This window comes from Schistocerca americana, chromosome 1 (assembly GCF_021461395.2).
Source record: "Schistocerca americana isolate TAMUIC-IGC-003095 chromosome 1, iqSchAmer2.1, whole genome shotgun sequence".
Classification (NCBI taxonomy): Eukaryota; Metazoa; Arthropoda; class Insecta; order Orthoptera; family Acrididae; genus Schistocerca; species Schistocerca americana.
Genome location: NC_060119.1, coordinates 158,744,055 through 158,766,550, shown reverse-complemented (window position 1 = coordinate 158,766,550; position 22,496 = coordinate 158,744,055). Strand labels below are relative to the sequence as shown.

At 42.4% G+C, this 22,496-nt stretch overlaps 1 protein-coding gene and 1 non-coding gene across 2 annotated transcripts in view; one reads left to right on the top strand and one right to left on the bottom strand.

Moving 5' to 3' along the window:
- LOC124612460 (SH2 domain-containing protein 5-like) overlaps positions 1-22,496 on the bottom strand; it is a 378,639-nt gene that overhangs the window by 2,999 nt on the left and 353,144 nt on the right. The window contains exons 6-7 of the mRNA XM_047140727.1: positions 16,970-17,263; positions 11,948-12,119 (exon numbers count right to left, since the gene is read on the bottom strand). Of these exons, the coding sequence (XP_046996683.1) occupies positions 11,948-12,119; positions 16,970-17,263 (466 nt within the window). The remainder of the gene's footprint in view (positions 1-11,947; positions 12,120-16,969; positions 17,264-22,496) is intronic.
- Trnat-ugu lies at positions 15,388-15,462 on the top strand. The gene has a single exon. It is a non-coding gene; the product is annotated as a tRNA-Thr (tRNA).

Sequence of the window (22,496 nt, the reverse complement as noted above, 5' to 3'; positions counted from 1 at the left end):
TGATGCGATTCTGTAACATATCGGCGTACCTCTCACCCGTCACGGTAGCAGTTACAAAACCAGAATCACGCATTTCCTCGACGAAAAAAGGCCCGATAACGGTAGATGTGGTGAATCCAACCCATACCGTGACTTTCTCGTCGTACAGTGTAGTTTCCACGACAGATCTAGGATTTTCGGTACCCCAAATTCTATAGTTGTGGGCGTTGACAGACCCTCGGAGCGTGGAATGAGCTTCGTCGGTCCACAACACGTTGCTCAACCAATCGTCATCTTCCGCCATCTTTTGAAACGCCCACACCTCAAATGCCTTCCGCTTCACTAAATCGCCAGGAAACAGTTCATGATGCTGATGGATTTTGTACGGATAGCATCGGAGGGTACGCCTCAGTGCCAACCAAACAGTAGTGTATGGAATGCCAGTGCGACGTGCGACTGCACGAGCACTGACTTCCCCGTGCATAGACGAACCCGCTACAGTCTCCATTTCTTCCTGAACTGTCTTAGCAGCATTACGCCTTGTGCTCGGTCGGCCACTACGGGGTCTATCGTCTAAACAACCCGTGGCTTCGAACTTCGAAATTATTCTCGCCACATCTGCATTTGTCAACGGACCTTTACCCGTTCGAATCCCCTTCCTATGGCGATAGGATCGTAACGCCAAACTAGCACATTCCCCATTCTGATAATACAGCTTCACTAAAAGCGCCTTTTCAGGTAACGTCAACATGCTGCGACTGCTGGCGCCTCTGATTCTCTCTCTCATTACAGCTCCTTTTATACACAATTGTCATGCGCAGTCACTGACATTTTGTTGCCCAGCGCCATCTGTCGGCCATTTTGTTAATTTTTTTTTGTTCTAATAAAATCCCATGTCATTCCAAGCAAGTGTGTCAATTTTTACCTCTCTATCTACATTATTCCGTGGTTTATTAAGTTTTCAAATTTATACTGACTTTTTGATCACCCGGTATTATATACTGTGACTAATGAAAGGAAGGAAAGAAGGATGAAGTTTGACGTTGAAAGTAGTATATTTTATCACAGATCACTCCCTTGCATCATCATACCGTTACATCTCGCACAAATTAAAGCTGTACGGATTTGATAATTTTTTCATAATTCGGGGCCACAGCCATAATATACTGTAATCTGCTTTCAGAAAACACTTGATAATGGCAGTTTGAAGCCGAAATCATGATTGTGTAAGTGTACATGTAACACTGTAAATAAACAACAGTCTGATGGCGGTACTGACTTCAAAATGGTTCAAATGGCTCTGAGCACTATGGGACTCAACTGCTGAGGTCATTAGTCCCCTAGAACTTAGAACTAGTTAAACCTAACTAACCTAAGGACATCACAAACATCCATGCCCGAGGCAGGATTCGAACCTGCGACCGTAGCGGTCTTGCGGTTCCAGACTGCAGCGCCTTTAACCGCACGGCCACTTCGGCCGGCTGGTACTGACTTTCTGTTGTTTATTTACAGTGTTACATGTACACTTACACAATCATGATTTCGGCTTCAAACTGCCATTATCAAGTGTTTTCTGAAAGCAGATTACACAATAACGGTGAAATAGATAACAAGTGATATAACCATATAAGAATCCACATTCATAATGATTAATTACAATTGTTATAAATTGCGTAAGACGACATACTGTCGTATTAAAATACACAATTATACAGTCTAAGGGTCTATTTTCTGGCAGAGCCTACTGCTTTCTTTCATCATTGCGTATACCATCTTGACTGAATGACAATTGGCTGAGAGTAAAATTGTCTTGGTCAAAGAAATTCCTGTTACAAGCAGGTGACTTTTTCTTTCCTTTTTAATCTTTGAACTCAGTGTCCGGTAGGATAAGAAGGATGAGGAGCAATTTATTTTCTATGGTAGTTGTTACATTTTGGCAGTACCTGTTTATCTTAGTATACAGTGAAGTTGCCTGCACATAAACATAAACAGTAACAAACCTCTCCATAATATTCGCTGCATCCATAAATATAACAGTCCAGCTAATCACTGACGTTGTCTAAAGTACGTTTTAATAGGTAAATGTACAGCTTTGTACATGAAATTAACACATCGCCAACTCTAACTCGTATATACCAAGATAAAAAAGTACTGCAAAGATGTAACAACTTCCAAAGAAAATAAATTGCTCCTAACTTTTCCTATCCTGCCGGACACTGAGTCCAAAGATAAAAAAAAGAAAAAGTCACATGCTTGTAACAGGAATTTCTTTGACCAAGACAATTTGACACTTAGCCCATTGTCATTCAGTCAAGATGGTATACTCAGTGATGAAATAAAGCAGTAGGATCTGACAGAAATATAGACGCTTGACTGTCTAATAGTGTGTTTTAATACGACAGTATGCCATCTTGAAAGTAAGCATTATAAATGTGGATTCTTATATGTTTATAACACTTGTTATGCATTTCACTGTTATTGTCTAATCTGATTTCAGAAAACACTTGATAATGGCACTTTGAAGCCGAAATCATGATTGAGTGTAAATGTAACACTGCAAATAAACAGCAGTCTACTGGCGGCACTGACATTAAAGCTGTATAGATTTATGTCTAGGCTCTGAATATACAAAAACGTCCACAGATTGGGGAACGTCCCAAAGAAATAAAGACTCGAAATGTCATTCTGACAAAGCAGTACATACAGAAAAATGTAAAAGCCAAAGCATCTCCACAGAAAAATTCTGCAAAGCTTGACGCTATCAGTCAAACTGTAATCCATGCAAATCGGTCTACATAGGCCAAACATGCAGACATTTCAAAACAAAATATTCTGAACACATCGGAGTCTTAAAATGTGACAGTACACACTCCACTTTCGCAGATCATCTCTGACAATTAAACCACCACCCCTACAACGCTGAGATTGATGTTAAGACCTCCAGAGAAATCAGTACCCTCTATCAAAAACTCACAACAGAGGAGGACTACCCCACACAAAAAGTAATGATACAACGAATGAAAGCCTTGAACGAAAATACAAAATGTGTAACAAAATACCGTTAGGAAAACTCAGTGGTCCATACAAATACACTTCCACACACAAAACGTACTAATTAAACACCCTCAATTATCCGAGACCAGATGTTACATTCTCAAGCCCACTCCATCCACTCATCTTTCCAGCTCTCTCTCTCTCTCTCTCTCTCTCTCTCTCTCTCTCTCTCTCTCAATCACTCACTTTTTGCACACACACACACACACACACACACACACACACACACACACACCACAATAGGCCACATCACATCGCGTCACATAACGTCAGTTTTCCCCCGACAGACACACCACAACAGTTTTCACGAAACACTCAGAATTAGCAGAGACAACAACATAGCATCATTCACTGAATGTGTAGACACAAGTGTCTGCACAAACCGCGTTTTGTGGTGAATACTTGAGAAGTAAATGTGTGAGAGTTAAATTACATTAGAAACAGTGTGGAAACAATGTAATCAACAGCAACAGAAAGAGAAATTTACCAGAGAAACACAAGAGGTAAAATATGTAAGTACAGTAAAACACATTGGCGTACAAAATTAAAGCTACAAGTCGTTGTTTCCTGTTCTAAGTTTAATTCACCATATAATCATACAAGCTATCAACAAATATCCGCACGATCGTGTACTTTACGGAAGGTGGCACTTTGGTCAACGGAAAATCACGCGAATGATGACTTCAGGGCATCTATCAAACAGGGTAGTGTTTGTCGGGTAGTCCCCCCCCCCCACACACACACAATAGCAGTTGTGCACAGTCACAGATGGTGCAATATGGCACATGGGAGACACCTGCCAGACTCTCTACGGTGGAGAGCCCAGGAAGAATGGAAGCAGGACAGTCGTAAACACATGTGGCCCGATGGTTTAACATAAATCGTTGTGTTATTTCTCGGATGTGGCACGGAGACAAGGGCAGGGCCGGCCACATGTGATATCAGAAACAGAGGACCGTTATTTGGCTGTAAAGCCACGACGGTATTGCCTTAGTACTGCGTGGCAACTGGAATTTGACCTCGCAGCACCCACTTGACGTTTTGTATCGAGGCAAACGGTGTAGAGAAGGCTTCGACAGAGCGGCCTTTACTGTCGGAGACCAACTGTATGTGTGCCTCTGACACATCTTCGCAGAGGGAACATCTAGAGTGGAGTCAATGTTTTCTTCACAGATGAGTCCCGATTTGGTCTAGAGAGTGATTCTCGATGGATTCGCATCTGAAGAGAATGTGAAACGCGATTTCGAGACGCAAACATTGTGGAAAGAGACCGATATTGAGGAGGATCGCTAATGGTGTGGGCGGGGATTATGTTGACTCCTGTAAAGCCTCTTCATGAAATTGTACGGGTGAATCGGAAAGCTTTAACGGTTGTCAGGTACCGAGACGAGGTCTTGGGACCTCGTGTACGGTTGTTGCAAAGTCCTGTGCGTCTGGACGTCGTATTTATGGGCGATATTGCTCGACCTCATAGAGCACGAGTGGTTGATGTTTTCTTGGAAACGGAAGTTACTGCACGCATGGCGTGGCCTGCTCGCTCTCCCGATTTGAATCCCGTTGAGCATGTCTGGGCTGCACTAGGGAGACAGCTTGCATCCATAACCACTCTCCAAGACATGTCCGCAGGAAGAATGGGCTTTATTGCCTCAACATGAAACTGATAACGTTATTCACAGAATGCTCCGTCGTTGTCGGGCCTCTACTGCTGCCAGAGGTGATCACACCCCATAGTGAGAGCACTAACCAGTTGCCGGAATGGGTGTGCAAATCTGTTAAGTTGGAAAAAACGAAGAACATTTTCGTCTACTGCTGTGCATGTTGCAGTCGTTTACATTCTGTTTCCTTGACATTGTTTCTACTTTGCTATCACCTGTTTTGTGGCAAAATAAACGCAGCCTTGTAAAATTTTAGTTTGTTGCTTTAATTTTAGACACCAGTGTATATAACCACTGTCCACAAAAATGTAGGCTTCAAAAATGTACGAATTTTCTTTATGACTATTTTCCACATGACATGCTGTCAAAACGACAAAAAGACGGCACAAAACCGATGTGTACAAATGTATTTTCAGCAGTAATGTAATTTGCAGATGAACAAACGAAACAAACCAAACCTATATAATTACATATTTCTGTTTTAATGGCTGCAATAGATATGCGATTATAAACTTTGTACTATATTTCACGGAAATAAATTTGAGCCACAGAAGAGGAAACATAGGTATCGAAATATGTCGTACAGAAGAGAAAGAAGCAGTGTTTTGCATACGGCCAACTACTGAAAAATCCAAACTCTAGATATAAGATACATGAGAAATTATTAACAAAGTAACCTTTCATCCCTTCATACTTTCAAAATCGTTTCTTATGGAAGGACAGATTGGATTTGGAATGGAAAGATTAGACAGTGTTTTCCCCGCCTGCCAAAATATGGAAAACCACAGAGAATACAATAACCCCATATGTACTGCCTTTATCCATTGTGAGAAAACCTTCGGTAACGTTAACAGAATTGAAGTACTGAAAAGAATGGTATATTTCAGCATGTAATAACTGTAATTTCAAGTTTTGTCATACAAAACAAACCAGAGTACAAAAATGAAGTCCATTTTCGAGAACCATCTCTGAAGATGTGAACAAGGTGCTCCTTATGACCCACATTACTTAATATATATTCATGTACGATGCAAAGATATGGCAGAGTAAATCAGTGCACCATTATAAGTTTAATGTTGAAGCTATGAATACTCTCGTTTTTGCAAATGATATAATAACTTTAGTGAACTCGAAAGATTAATTACAGACAGCACTTTCATCCTTGCACAAGGAATTAAATGATTATAATATCATCATACCCAATGATGGTACTAAGATAATGGCATTCAGTGGTAAGGAGGATGGAATAGCAAAACACCGCTATGACAAATAAATAATTTTATACCTGGGAAATGAGACCTCATACATTACCTCCAATGATAAAGAATTCAAGCTGTAAAAATATCTATTATTGGTAGGTACTATAAATCACACTCTCCTCAAAAGAGGTACGAAAGGACCACTACTAAAATTTTGTAACGTTATAGCTGACCAGCTCTAATGTATGAGTCAGTGATTTGGACTACAAATGTCAGTCAACAGAGCAGGACCAAAGCAACACAAATGACACTCCTAACAAGTTACAAAAACAAAGATCGGAAAAAGAAAACTAAAATTAGAAATGAACTGAGCGTTAGCATACTTCATAAAACAGAGGAGCTAAAAAAGAAATTGCATGAATACATTCAAAGAGTGTGAGTTGAATTATTACCTATACCAACATACACCACAAGGGAAAATAAATGTTAGGCGTTCTAAGAAGAGATGGAAAATTAGGTTGCAGTCTACTTGAAACTGGAACACCAAGGATGTCTAAATCAAAATTAGGTATGAACGTTCTTTGACGAGCGTGTGTGTGTCTGCTTCATGGTAATAAGATTGTTTTTGCACGTTGCTTCTGCCGTAAGCTTTAAAGTAGTGGTCGCCAATCTGTCGATCGGGAGCTTCTAATAGCTTGCGAGGACATTTCCAGTAGAGCGTGGTAACGCTCAGTCGGCTCATAGTTGGTTGTATAAATGTGTGGTTGTGCATGTTTTTTTTTTTTTTTTCAAGTGTGTCTAAATGGTTCAAATGGCTCTGAGCACTATGGGTCATCAGTCCCCTAGAACTTAGAACTACTTAAACCTAACTAACCTAAGGACATCACACACATCCATGTCCGAGGCAGGGTTCGAACTTGCGACCGTAGCGGTCGCGCGGTTGGAGACTGTAGCGCCTAGAACCGCTCGGCCACCCCCGGCCGGCTTTCTAGTGTGTATCAGACACCTGTTAATGTGAATACTTTGAAATACTCACTGATGTTAGGTTTATTATAATGATGTATTCATGCAACGGAAATATCACTTTCATTTGTAATGGGAAACCGATTACTTCGTTAAAGGGCAAATGAGTGTGTTTACGTGCTATTCCAGTGTAACACATGGGGAGCAAGGGAACGTCGAGCGTTATTTCAACTTCGTTGGGTCAGGAATTCTGCTCTAACGGAGGGAGGGGTATGACAGTTGAAATCAAAACTTATACTCAACAATTAACTTTTTTAAACGATTAGAGAACAGTAAACTAGCAAGGTGGCGTGTCGTTCCTGTGATATCAACGTTCGATACCACACTTGTTAGGGCCTGCAGTTATCGACCGCGGTCCGTATTATTGTTGTTGGACCCGCGACTCGCGACCACAGCCGCTTCGCGGCTTGTATTAAGTTTCTAGCGAGCTCTCGTCCACTCTTGCTCGGGATGTCAAGTAGTAAAGTAGCACAGTCTTCAGTTGATAGGAAGCAACTTCTAACAAGGCGTTTAGTAACTTAAGGCCTAAGTGACGCCTCAATAGCTATCTGTTTATAATTATATGTATGCAGCAAAGAAGAGTCCTTAACAACCAGTTAAGTACAATGTATATCATTTTTTATCAACAAATTCTAATTATTTTAGTCGTTGCAGATCCAGACCATGCAGCCAGTACCTTATCGACGTTACTGACAAACCTGCTGTTATGTGTATGTTCCTATTTAGAGTTGGCCACCAGTCAACATTGGCGACGACTCGTTCGTCGTCATCATAACAGCCCCGAGTTTCAAATATAATTGCACAGAATAAGAAACCTTAAGACGACGGTGACTTAACTAAAACAGCATTTTTAGAATCTGTAGATTCATTATTTGGTAGTTTCAAAAATAAAACTGAGATAATATCTACTATGAAATCTGCAAATTGTTCTGCAAGTACAGTAATGAGGATGGTTCCGATTATGACTTGTGGTGTTACCTCAAAAATTAAAACTGACTTTTATCACTGCTGATATTTTTTCCTTCAACTTGACGAATCGACTGCTATAGCTGATATAGGTGAGTTGGCTGTTTTTGCAAGAATAGCTTTTGATAATTTACAAATAAGACGGGAGCGTCTTCCTAAAGAAAAATACCTTGCTTCCGTCCAAATTGGTCTCAAAGTCAAGACAGTGTTCAGAACAACACGTGCATGTGAGGTATCTTTTTCCATCATGGAATTTATAAAAACAAGTACAGAAACAGACTGACAGACGAACATTTCCACAACTGTATTCTAATGGCCAATACCAACTCCCTCAACACTAAAAATTTTGCTGCCGACAAAAAAGCGCCATCCTTCTCATTAGTCCGATACAAAAAAATCTATTCTTATATTTGTAATTTATTACTAACTACTCTTTCTTGTGTAGAATTGAAATTTCTTCTTCCTAAATAGAATTTAATTAAAATTCATTTTATATTTACTAGAAATGTGGTCTTGTAGGCAACAAATATAAGATTTTTTAAAGTTTCCATTTGTACCCTAATTTTTTTCGTAGCTCTCAGTATGATTTAGGAACGATATGGTAGGTCAGTATCTTTATAAGAGTGGTGAGCACTGCTCTAGTAGAAAGCGTACCGTGTTGTCATTCATTTCTGGAGTTCATTCGGGTCCACATTACCAAACATGTAGGTCTGTAGGCTGCTTCAGACTGACAAGACAGATAGTTCACTTGGGGAACTTTGTTGTTTCCAACGGGTTATGCTGCAACATAATTTTTAATCAGTCGAATTTTCTAAAATATCTAAAACCGATCAAACTAGGAATTACGTATTTTTGACTTGGAAATGATCAGAATCACACAGTGCAATAGAGGAATAAATACATTTACATGTAGTATGATTCGTAACTTTATCAAAGGCTATTTGAGTACTCTTACATTCATGCATTGTACTTGCGAGGTATATTAAAGACAGTTCCGCACATTGTCCAAGTGGGTAAAGCTAGGGAACCACAGCAACTACATTGTTTAAGGTAGTAAAGCACTACCAATTATGGCATGACATGAGATGACAAGTAACTGCAAGTTTATGTCAATAACGAGACAATTGGAGACGTAGCACGAGTTCGGAGTAGGGAAAGGTAAGGAAGGAATTCGGCCATGCCCTAAGCAGATTAAACACTGTCACCAAGAAATCCTGAGACGTGATTACAAAATGGCTAAAATTGGCTCTGAGCACTATGGGACTCAACTGCCGTGGTCATTAGTCCCCTAGAACTTAGAACTAGTTAAACCTAACTAACCTAAGGACATCACAAACATCCATGCCCGAGGCAGGATTCGAACCTGCGACCGTAGTGGTCTTGCGGTTCCAGACTGCAGCGCCTTTAACCGCACGGCCACTTCGGCCGGCTAGACGTGATTACAGATTCACGTCTGATTGAGGAAGAAGACATAATTCAATAAGAGGGAGTATAAGGAAAAACTGGGAAACACGTATTGAAATCTAATACCTTTGTTTTCTTGCACACGTGAAATGCTGTGGGAGGCAGATGCGACAGAATGTTGGAATGGCTGATTGTCTCCAAGAAAATCAAACGTCATACTCTGAAGAAGCTTACGAATTTCTCAAGTGTATTGCGACGCACTTTTCAATAATTTTGTGACTGGCAAGCACCGCCATCTACAAAGACAAACTGTCGTAACTCGAGTGAAAGAAAAACCATAGACAAAGGGGATTGTTAGCATCATAGTTTAATAGAGCTTTGGAGGGCTTGCAGACAAATAAGGCAGAATTTGTAGATAACATTCTTTCGGCATTTCTAAGAGTAGGGGGAGTGGCTACGAAGCGTCTATCAAAGTTGGTATGTAGACTCTATGACTCTGGGGACATACCGTGAGACTTTCGAAAAAAAGTTCACACACGCAATCCTGTAGATAGCAAGGGCAGATAAGTGCAACACTATCGCACAATCACGTTGACGGCTCATACATCCAAGCTGCTGACAAGAATAATGCACAGAAGAATAGTAAAAGAACTGAGGATCTGTTGTGTATTGATAAGTTTGATTTCGGAAAGGTAAGAGCGCTAGAGGGCAGCTCTGACGTTGCGATTAATGATTGAAGGAAGACTGTAAAAAAAATTTTAAAAAATCAAGAGACGTTCAGAGGATTTGTCGACGTAAAAAACTCGAGAATGTAAAATAGCGCAAGATGTTCAAACTCCCTATCTAAACAGAAAGGCAGGCAGTATACAGAATGTACTTAAGAACCAAAAGGAAACGATAAGAATCACCAACTGCGACATAATTGCGTGTACAAACAGTGATCCAATACTGTAAAATGCTTTATTATTCCAGTCTCTGATCACAAATGAATTCTTTAGATGATGACCGGTTTCAGTCTATAATTACCATCTTCAGATCTTTTTTACACCGTGGCCGTATCACTTTAGGACATGATGTAAAACACATCTGAAGATGTCATTACAGACTGAAACTGGTCATCGTCTAAAAAATTCATTTGTGATCAGAGATTGGAATAATAAAGCATTTAACAATAATAATGTTAGGATTAAAAAGTGTGCCGAACAGGGATATAGTCCTTCGTCTCTGCTGTTCTATCTACACATCAAAGAAGCAATGTCGAAAATAAAAGAAAGTTTAGAGAGTGGGCTTAAAATACAAGGTGAAATGATAACAATGATAAGATCCCTGATAACATTCCTAACCTCAGGGAAATTGAAATAACAGACGACGTGTTGAATGGAATGAATACTGTAATGAGTAAAAATACGGACGGGGAGTAAACCGAAGAAAGACGAAACTAAAATGGAGTAGCAGAAATGAGATCAGCGATAAACTAAACATCAAAATTTGGGAACATGACGTACACGAAATAAAGGAATTCTGCTACCTTGAAAACAAAATAACACATGGCGTACGAAACACGGACATGAAAAGCATACTGACGAAGGCTTTCCTGCCCAAGAAAATTCTGTAGTATCAAACACTGGCCTTAATCTGCGGAAGAAATTTCTGAGAATGTGTGTTCAAAAATGGTTCAAATGGCTCTGAGTACTATGGGACTTAACTCAGAGGTCATCAGTCCCCTAGACTCAGAACTACTTAAACCTAACTAACCTAAGGACATCACACACATCCATGATCGAGGCAGGATTCCAACTTGTGCGGTTCCGGAGAAGCGCCTAGAACCGCTCGGCCACAACGGCCGGCAGAATGTGTGTTTTCAGCAAAGAATTGTGTGCTAGTGAATTTTCGACTAGGTAAAAACAGAAGAACAAAAGTGAACAGTTATGAGGTGTGGTGCTATAGAAGCTGAAAATTAGGTGGATTGGTAAGACAGGGCATGAGTAGATTCTCTGCAGAACCTGTGAAGAATGGGACGTAGGGGGAAGACTGACAAGAGGAACGGAAAGGATGAGAATACATGCTTAACACATCGAGGAATAACATCCACGGTACTAGAGTGAGCTGTAGAGGGTAAAAATTATAGGGGAAAACAGGTATCGGATTACACCCAGAAAATTGCAGCAGGAGAAGACTGATATTGTATTACATCCAGCAAACTGCAGCAGGTTGTGCAGCGCAAGTGGTACTGCGAGATGAAGAGGGATTCATGGCGCTCTGCATAAAACCATCCATAAGATTGAAACTTCCTGGCAGAAAGGCAAAGGGGAAAGGCAAAGGTCCCGAGTTCGAGTCTCGGTCCGGCACACAGTTTAAATCTGCCAGGAAGTTTCATACCAGCGCACACTCCGCTGTAGAGTGAAAATTTCATTCTAGATTCATAAGATTGTTGACAAAAAATCGGCTCGTTGTGTGTCTCAGATAGTGACAAGATACCATTTATTACAAGGCAGGAACAGTAACTCACATTGGCCCTCCAACTACTTCGGAAAGAAATCTTTTGGAGCAAGTGCATCATAAGAACAACTGGAGCAGGCTGAAAGCTTGAGAACCAGATTAGACGCCAACAAAACAAGTCGGTAGCGTCTGCGCTCGATCATATTGTTAGAGTGACTGTAGACCCACCTTGATCTTGTACCCCTTGGCGGTGCGCAGGATGAGGTAGTGCGCGATGCCGGACGGCTGGAAGTCCCTGGGGACGCGCAGCGACAGCGCGTAGCAGCCGGGTTTGCTGGTGCTCTCGCGCACCATGAACGCGCCCTCCGGTTCACGGCCCAGCACCTCCAGCGCGATCTCCCTGCGAACAAGGTCATCGCACACATGAACTCGGGTAGCGCTGGCGGAACGGCATATCAACCAGACCGGTTGCTGATCTCGTGAACAATTATTATACTCCCCAATATCAAGGGCTAGCACCTCCAACGTAATCTCAGTGTCAAACACAGTAACAGCACAGTCTAACACATACAGTCACGACACTCCTGCTCATTTTTGTCATCCAATGCGACAGCAGCGCTCCTAGCTGACAGAAATCTATGCTCCTGGATACTATATCAAATGAGTGTTAATAGTGTAATGGATCGTAAAGCAGACTTGTGTCAAGAGCAAACAGACACGTCAGCTGCAATTCAGGCATTAGTTAGCCAGCAACAACAAATCTCAAATGAGATAATCGAGTAGCGAGATGCGCGAAATCAGTTTCCTTTGGAAATCAAAAGGATTACCGAAGCAATGCAAAACATGAAATCGAAGCAGGAGGAAGTAGAAACTTCCGTAGTGGAATTTGCAGAAACTGTGCCTACCATACCATCTGGATGTGTTCAGCTGACACGAGAGAATTTCGGTAAACATCAACAGGATTTCTCAAATAAATGAGATGAATGGGCATCCGCTAAGGAAAACCAGGTGGTGTTATGTGTAGAAACAAGTATAAAAGAAGCGGTAAGCAAATTGCCTATTGGCAGCTTATCAGTTGCAGAAAATATTAAAGAAATTAAAAAGGTAAAACAACAATTGGTGCCGAATTTTAAACAACGGAAGGACGAAATAGTCAATTCTGTTGAAAATATGTCCAGAGATAAGTAACAGATGCGAGAGGCAGTAAAAGACTGTAGAAAGGAGCTGCGTGAAGTAGAACGAAGGCAGGGCTCAAGCCATGAATCATGTTATGGTAACGGACATGTCTCGCCGGAGGGAAATATAAATTATAACGGAATGCATGCAGAGCCGCACGCTGAGAAATATGTACGCTGCAGTGCTAATGGAGGAAAAATTGTTGAAATATAGGCAGTTTCAGACGTTCTCACCTGATCGAAAATCCATAAATCCAGTGTATTTATACGACGATTTCCTGGAGGACTACCAAGGGCATGGACTGAAGCATCAGTTACGTTTCAGGATATATTCAACGTGATGGTGCATTATGGGTCACGGACACGATGGCTACATGCGAGACGTACGAGGAATTTGAGAAGGCGTTTCTTGCTAAGTATTGGTCACAGGGTGTGCAAGAACATTTAGGAAAAGAGGTCTTTAACTCGGAGACGTTCTGTGTAAAAGCAGGAAGCCTACGGCGATACTTTGAGAAGTATTAAAATAAAGCAAGGTACTGGGATGAACCGATAACGCACAAGGATATTCTGCGGATTTTGAAGACGAAAATTCCGGCTGAGACGAGAGAGAAGTTAATACCCGCATCGGAGGAGAATTTACAACAATTCATGTCAGTCTTGAACTCCATTGTTTTGATCCAAGAAGATACGAGTTTTAAGGCAAGACCAGACAGACATAGCGCGTACTCGCAGTCGAATAATGCTTACGACAACCGAGCGAGCAATCAGCTGATTCAGGAGACAAATGCAAATCGCGCTCAGCCGCACTGCAATAATTACGACCAACATCGTAATCTGCGTAACGGTAATGACATCAGTTTCAGATACAGGAAAATCAGACAGAATCGACACGACAGCAGGTACATTCCAGGTTATAGTGTGAACTCGAATCCTACGAATTGGCAAGGCAATAATAGCCAGACACAATCTTCTATGCCGGTGGATAATGACTGGAGGCAACGAACACCAGTTATTACAGAGGTGAGATAAGGTGCAGTTCAAGCAAATGAATCGCGCTAGGAAAACCTGCGCGGTCGAGAAAAGGTGTAAGGGCTATGAGCAGAATGTAAAAATGGTGAGGTACAACGAAGGAAGATTAATGGAAGAGGAGCTTTGTGCTGACACAACAAAATGTGTGGAGGAATACTCACCGGAACCGATTTCTGCAAGGAAAGTGGAAATAGAGGGTATTCCAGTAACGGTAATTCTGGATACGGGCGCATCATTATTTAATAAAATAATGAAGAAGACCCCCGTTACTGACATTTCCTGCACAACATAGTAAAATACTAGGAACGTTTGGCACGTGATCACAACCTCTGAAGACACAGACGATGCTAAAATTGGATCTAGGAAATGCCGCGATAAAATTATCGTTCCTAGAAGTGGATAAATTAATAGTCGACTGTGTTCTGGGATTAGAAAATATCCGGTAGAAGGACGCAAAATTAGACTTCTTTATAGCGAAAGTAAATTTTTGGATCGACGGAGTCCTAGCCCAGGTAGATTTGCTAAGGAAAGAAGGAAAACATGGAAGACACTGCAGAGGGGCAAAGATGCAACTGATAATGAAAGAGCGCCGGCAATGCAAAACAAGTTTGATTAAAGTCATCCAAGTAGTAGAAACATCCGAGCAGATAAAACAGAAGTTGAGCGAGTCAGAGTACCTTGAGGATGAGCATAAGACACAGTTGTCGATCCTATTAAGTAAGTATATGAGAGAGTTTCAAGAACAACCCAGTATCATTAAGGGTTATACACGTCATTTGAATGTCAAGCCACACAGAACATACTGCCATAGTTTCTGTCCTGTTCCTTGGAAACAACCAATGCAGTTGACCAAGAAATACAGAGGATGATAGATTGGAATCTAATTGACACTGAAAACAGCCCTTACTGCAGTCCATTTCTCGTTGTGCCGAAAACAGGTGGAAAGGTTTGTCTTGTACTCTATGTTAGTGTAATTAGTACAATTATTGTACCAAAATGTACTCACCCAGAAAATATAGATCAGTTGATCCAAAAGTTCAATGAAGTGAAGTATTTTACAACAATCTATTTGTATGATTCATATTGGCAGGTCAAGTTAGATGGAGAGTCGAGAAAGTATACTGCATTTGTATGTGCCGGAAGAAGTTATCATTTGAAGGTTCTTCAGTTTGGCTTGAATATCAGTGTAGGAGTATTCATACCCGCATTGGATATGTCCGAAAGAACAGACACCATATCCATATAAGTATATAGTTCTGGCAATACCGGCCGTGACCTTCTTCCTCAGTGCGGATGCACACATATTACCCGAACTCTTACGGGACTTGGTAAGAATGTCTTCCACGAGTAATGAGCGTGTTGGGTAGGGATACTACGAATGTAGTTTGTGGACATATAAGGTGACAATGTGGGTCTCGCGGGAGCCGCAGGCGAGATAGTCCCTGCAGTTGCACTATCCTCTGTGCCTTCGGTGGCTCAGATGGATAGAGCGTCTGCCATGTAAGCAGGAGATCCCGAGTTCGAGTCCCGGTCGGGGCACACATTTTCACCTGCCCCCGCTGATACATATCAACGTCCGTCAGCAGCTGAAGGTATTAATACATAATTCTAATTTCGTTCTAGACAGCTGCAGGTCATCAATGGTGTGTTCTTTCGGACATGTCCGAAAGAACAGACACCATACCCATATAGTGCTGGATGGAACTGACACCATGAATCCTGCTGAGCTGTCCATAAATTCTTAAGACTACGAAGGACTCTATCTCTTCTGATCAGCACGTTGCAAGGCATCCAAAATATGCTCAATACTGTTCATGTTTGGGAAGTGTGGTGGCCAGCGGAAGTGTTTAAACCCAGAGGAGTATTCCTGCAGTGACTTTGTAGCAATTCTGGATGTGTTGGGCGTCGCTTTGTCCTGCCGGTATCGCTCAAATCCGTCGGAATTGACAATGGGCATGAATGAATGCAGGTGATCAAACAGGATGCTTACGTACTTGTCACTTGTCACAGTCGTATCTAGGCGCATCAGGGGTCCCGTATCACTCCAAGTGCACCCGCCCCACACCGTTACGGAGCCTGCATCGGCTTGAACTGTCCCCTGCTGACATGCAGGGTCCGTGGATTCATGAGGTTGTCTCCATACCCGTACACGTCCATCCATTCGATACAATTCTAAACGAGACTCATCCGACCAGGCAGCCTGTTTCCATCACCAAAAGTCCAATGTCAGTGTTGACAGGCTCAAGCGAGGCGTAAAGCTTTGTGTAGTGCAGTCATCGAGGGTACACGAGTGGGCCTTCGGCACCAAAAGCCCATATCGATCATGTTTCTTTGAGTAGTTCGCACGCTGACACTTGTTGATAGCCCAGCATTGAGATCTGCAATAATTTGGGGAAGGGTTGCCCGTGTGTCTCGTTGAAATTTTCTCTTCAGTCCTGGTTGGTCCCGATCTTGCAGGATCTTTTTCCAGCCGCACCGATGTAGGAGATTTGATGTTTGATGCTATACCATATTCCTGATATTCACGGTACGATAGTGAAATGGTTGTGCGGGATTTTCCCACTTCATCGTTACCTCGGAGATGCTCTGTCCCATTGCTCATACGCCGGCTGTAGCACCACGTTCAAATTCATTTAAATACTGATAACCTGCCATTGAAGCAGCAGTAACCGATCTAACCACTGCGCCTGACACTTGTCTTATACAGGCGTTGCCGACCGCAACGCTATATTCTGCTTGTCTACGTATTTGAATACGCATGCCTATACCAGTTGCTTTGGTGCTTTAGTGTAATATTATCTGACTAGTTGTGGCCACAAATGTAATGCTACATTTCCGTCACAGCCATGAAGAAACAAAGGTTAATAGTGATCACAGAGTTTCATATAAGCTCATCACTCAGTTGTCGAAGAGAACACAATATGTGAGTAATGTATCATTTACTATTTGGGACAATTTTATAACTGATATTCCATTTGTGCAACAGGAGGAACAGTAGAGTTTCAGGCTCGGGTCCATTAGTACGCAGTGATCGGTGGCTACTGACCTGGGGATACCAGCCTGGAACCAGGGCGCAGACAGTAGCTGCTCTGCCTCCGGCCTCCTGGCGAGGCTGTCCTGTCGCTCCGGCAGCGGGGGCGGCGGCGACGCCCAGCCGTCGGAGCTGCTGCTGCCGCCGCTCAGCTGGGGGGCGTGGCGCGGCGTCGCCACCGGCGCGCGCTTCTCTGGCGTCGGCGGCGGCGTCCGTGCGTGCGGCGGGCTGTCGACATCCAGGGGCCACTCGTTCACTACGTGTGGCGACCGTGCCAGGAGGGAGCATGGGGGTACAGATCTCAATGAACTGACAGGGAAGGCAGTGTGTTAAATTCTCAGTTCAGTACAGAGACGGTGTTGATATTAAAATTTCCGTTTTATTGTGTTAATACTTTTTTTTCACCATCAAAGGTTACAGCTTTGTTATGGTGCTGCCAGACTGTTTAAAAAACCAACATGTCGCACAATGCTGAAAGTTGCCTTTATCGGGGTGATTTATTATTAATTTCTTTACTTTTGGTACATATTTTACAAAAACATATATTAAGTTGGAACTTGTGCCAATAATTGTCATTAAAGGCTTTTCAGAGCTCTAGTCTTGCGTGTTGTCTTTTCAGTTGGATTCATACGTGGCGTTGTTAGCGTCAGTCGCTTCTCTGTACTCATTTAAGGTATCTGCGATCGATTCTGTATCGCGTGGCTGCGGGTTTCCTCTTTGGTCGCTTTTCGCTATTTAAGCGAACGTCGCAGTGGGGAGAGCGAAGGTTTTAGTCAGTTGGTTGGCGCTCCAGTGTGCAGTCTGTTTGTCGGCGGTCGCTCTTTGCGCATGCTCTGCCTCTATCTGTCATGTAGGCAGTGGGGCTACGGACGGAGACATGCATACGGTCGGGAGTGTGTACTGCGTGTAGTGAGAGGGCGATCGTCTCATCTGTGCTGTTAAACGATGTGAACATGTGAAAGCGGCTTTCAGATGTATCAGCCCGCAACCGGATACGGTACAGAATCAAGCTGTTAGAATTATTCAGGTTCTTAAAGTCCTGCTGTATATATGTATAATGAGTTTCGTGCTGTTGGCATTTAATGGCTCTCCCATTATTTGGACGTCCATGTTATGTTTCCTGTTGACCACTGGTGCAGAACTTACTGAATAGTGGTTTGGCTGCTTTTGGACGCACTTGAGATACAGGCAAGGAGTGTATATCTATGTGGGTGCCTGTGCACTCCGAAATATCTACAGGTTTGATTTTCTGGCAGCCGACTGGAGTGGCCAAGCGGTTCTATGGGCTTCAGTCTGGATCCGCGTGACCGCTACGGTCGCAGGTTCGAATCCTGCCTCGTGCATGGATGTGTGTGATGTCCTTAAGTTAGTTAGGTTTAAGTAGTTCTAAGTTCTAGGGGACTGATGACCTCCGCGCTTAAGTCCCATAGTGCTCAGAGCCAGCCATTTTCCAGCACTTCTTTCTGCCTTTTGTTAGTAAGTTTACTCCACCTAGAGATTTATGACATTGTTTCTCTCCTTGTATGTAACTGTTATTTAGAATTATAGACAGAGTATGTGTTCTTGTTTCTACACATTGTAAAGTGTTCTTATGGTGAATTTTTATGTATCGTGGTTCCTGTGCAAAGGGAGGATGAACTGTTGTTTTAGACAGTGACTGCAAAAGATTTAAACTGGTTGCAAAGAGTAATTGCATTCCTGTTTTGAAATTTTCCTAATGTTTTGAGGATTGTGTTACTCTGGATACTGCCCATTGCTGTGTGTTTTACGCAGTTGTTTCATTGGTATAATCAGCGGTGCGCGTCGTCCGTTGTAGCTGGTCGTTTAACTGGGGGACGACACCTTGGCGGCCGCCAGTTTGAATTCTAACCGATAGAGTGGTCGCTGTGTTTATCAGTAGACACCAGTTATTCGGCGAATTTAAGTATTTTATTATTTGTTGCTGGTGACGACGAGGCGTCCATCTTTCCTTCTTCGCCGTTCCTTTCAGCTTTCATTCAGGCTCGATCTGAGTTGTAGTTTTCGCGCACCTCTGATGTGCTGTTACCTGTCACTGAAACTTTGTAATACCTGAAAGATGCCTTTCATTGTACTGGGTTTTTAATGTCCTATTCTGAAATAGAAATTGGGAGTTGTTTCTGCTGTTATATGTTAAAAGTTATCCTCTTTCTGTGGAAGTTTTTATCAGCAAATCATTTATTGTTTGTATGGTTCTTAAGATTTATGTAAAGAGGGTTATAAATTTTTTATTGTTTTTTGCGCGCTTTGAGGCCCATAGAAATTTTGTCTTTTTAGTAATGTTCCAGATTTTAGGGCAATTATGTATTTTATTGTGAGGTAACAGCAGTTTTCTGTTGTTATGCAATTGCTACATAAAATCTATTGGAAAATACAAGACAGAGTTTGTGTTTGATTGGTAATTATTGCCTTGTCTTTACTAAGTTGAAGTATCCTTGAAAGTGTGTCCCACGTTAGATGGATAAACTGAAAAATTACGCAATTACAAATACATTTCAAAATGTTGAATCTGTTGGCTTACATAATGTGGAGAGACAGTACTATTAATTCAGCTATTGATGCTCATTAACTAAGGCTTTGCTTACTGTATGAATATTTTTATTATATGCAACGTATCTCTGTTTCCTCCCTCTTCTCCCCCCTCCCCTTTTTCTTGCATCCTATCTTCGCCTTTCCCAATTTGTTCATTTCATTACCAGATTTAATTAAAACCACGATGATACACTAGTGAAAACTCTGTATTATAAGCACACACGACAAAACGGTGTTTGTCCCTGGATACATCACGCTGCTACGGTGTAATACCACCACTAGGCCTGACAGTTGCTTCACTTGCCAGCGAAGAATCCGCAAGTCGCTTTAGGTATGCCACATACATCTGAAGCCACTCGTTAGTGACTACACCCTGTATAGGTACCAGATCGTCGGGACGTCCTAAATTTCACGCACTGTTACACGCAGACATTTTCTATGATATTAAAACCGGGAGCTTTTGCCTTCGAGTCGTGATGTTCGTCGAGCGAAAAACGTGTGCACGAAGGCCTGTAAACACAACTGTGTCATCTTGGAACATGGTCGTGTCCGCAATGTGCTCCCCAGGAACACCCAGAAAATGGTTGCCGATAATAATCAAATAAACATCATGGTTCATGTTCACATTAACTTGAATAAGGCAAAGTGACATCTCGTCAGACCATACTACACTCTGTCAGTCGACTTATGTCCAGATTATGTGTTCTTTGCTCCTCGAAGACGCGCAGTTTTATTTCCGGCTGTTATCAGTGTTCTTGCACCACGTACCTGGAATTGATTGCATGCAGTTTCCTCTTCAACTTCCGCTCGGTAATTGATTGGGATGGACCTCTGTTTGGTTCCAGTATGGAATTAGGGGCACAGTTTAAGCTGACTGTAAATCGCGCTCTGGTGAAGTATGTGCCGAGTAAGTGGATTACGGAGAGGGAAGATCCACCGTGGATTAATAACAAAATTCGGAAAATCCTGAGGAAGCAGTGTTGCACTCTCAGTTCGAAAAAGGACGAATAGATGTCGACGGACAAAAGTTATTAGAAACTCGAGAATGTATGAAAAGATCGATGCGTGAAGCGTAGAACACCTATCACTGCCACAACTTAGCGAGATTCTTGTTGGGAACCCGAGAAAATGCCAGTCCTACATAAACTCACTAAGCATGTTGAAGGCTTCCATCCAGTTACTCGTCGACCAGTCTGGTGTGCTAATAGAAGTTTTAAATTTCTCCTTTAAGTCATTTATGATGGAGGATAGTACAAACATATCGTCGCACAGGCAGCTATGTGGAGAACACAAACAAGCATCCCTGGAGCAGAGAAGCAATAGATAATGTTGAAATCAGATAAGTCTCCGGGTCAGGATGGAATCTTAATTCGGTTTCACACGGAGTACTCTACAGCATTGGCCCTTTACTTGACTAGGATTTATCGCGAATCTCTCACCTGATGGAAACTCTCAAGCGACTGGAAAAACCGCAGGTGACTCATGCATATACGACTAAGATGGGTAAATGAATGTACTCTCCGATTTGCAGATCAGTATCCTTAACATTGATATACTGCAGAATTCCTGAACATTGTCTCAGTTCGTCATGCGAAACGCAGCTTCCTCTTTTACCACATGATAAACCATGAACCTTGGATGGAGAGCAACTGGCAGATTACATATTCCCAGATTTCCAAAAAGTGTTTGATACTGTGAGCAACTGCAGACTGTTAACGAACTTCCGAGCATGCGGATTAGGTTCCCAGATATATGAGTGACTCCAAGACTCAACGGCGAGTATTGACCAGAGACGTGACGGAAATTTGGAAATTTGTGGTAAGAACTAAGGGACCAAACTGCTGAGGTCATCGGTCCCTAGGCTTACGCAGTACTTAATCTAACTTAAACTTACGCTAATGACAACACACACACACCCATGACCGAGGGAGGACTCGAACCTCCGACGGGTGGAGTCGCGCGAACCGTGACAAGACGCCTGAGGCTGGAGGGCTACCCCGCGCGCCAGACGTGAGTGCCCCAGGAAAGTGTGTCAAGACTATACAAACTGAAACGTAAGGTCAATAGTAGGGAAGGGGAATGGTCGTCTTCGTTTATTGCAAGAATCTTAGGAAAGTGTAGCTGATACAGAAGGTGACGGCATACAAAACATTAGTACGACTCATTATTGAGCATTGCCAGAGTCTTTGGTATCCCCAAATGGTCGGATAAAAACAACACATCGAGGCAATTAGACATTCTTTCCGCGAAATTCTGTTGAGAAAATATAGAGAATCAACATCTGAAGCTCACTGCAGAGCAATTCGACTGCCGTCAACGTACATTTCACGTAAGGGACCATCTCTTCTGCTAAAGAATTGCGCATACATCTTAAGATATGGATTTTAGAGCCCATATTTACTGCTGACTTTTCCTTATTTGCTCATTTTTCCTTCTTTTAGTCCATATTACCTATTCCAAAAATACGGAAACCATACGTAGAGCTTGCAGTACAAGAGATGTATTTCACTCTGTCGAAGATGAACAAGTGCGCATAGCTCTCAACGTATGCGTTATGGAGTTCATATTTACTATAGATTTTTTCTTGTTTCGGGCCATACTAACCCCTCTGACAATTGCCTACCTACAACCTTACCAGCAACAGTGCCGATACGTGTATTGCATTGTCAGAATTGTCAGAACAATTTTCGCTCACTACTTTCTACTCGATCCTTCTACAATCAGGGTCCCCTGCGTTAACTGATACATCCACCCTTCTCCACCATCCTCGTAAGTTTGTAATATCACCACGTATACATGACGACGAATACACTCTTTCTGAAACTCTCAGCCGGCCGGGGTGGCCGAGAGGTTCTAGGCGCTACAGTCTGGAACCGCGCGACCGCTACGGCCGCAGGTTCGAATCCTGCCTGGGGCATGGATGTGTGTAATGTCGTTGGGTTAGTTAGGTTTAATTAGTTCTAAGTTATAGGGGACTGATGACCTCAGATGT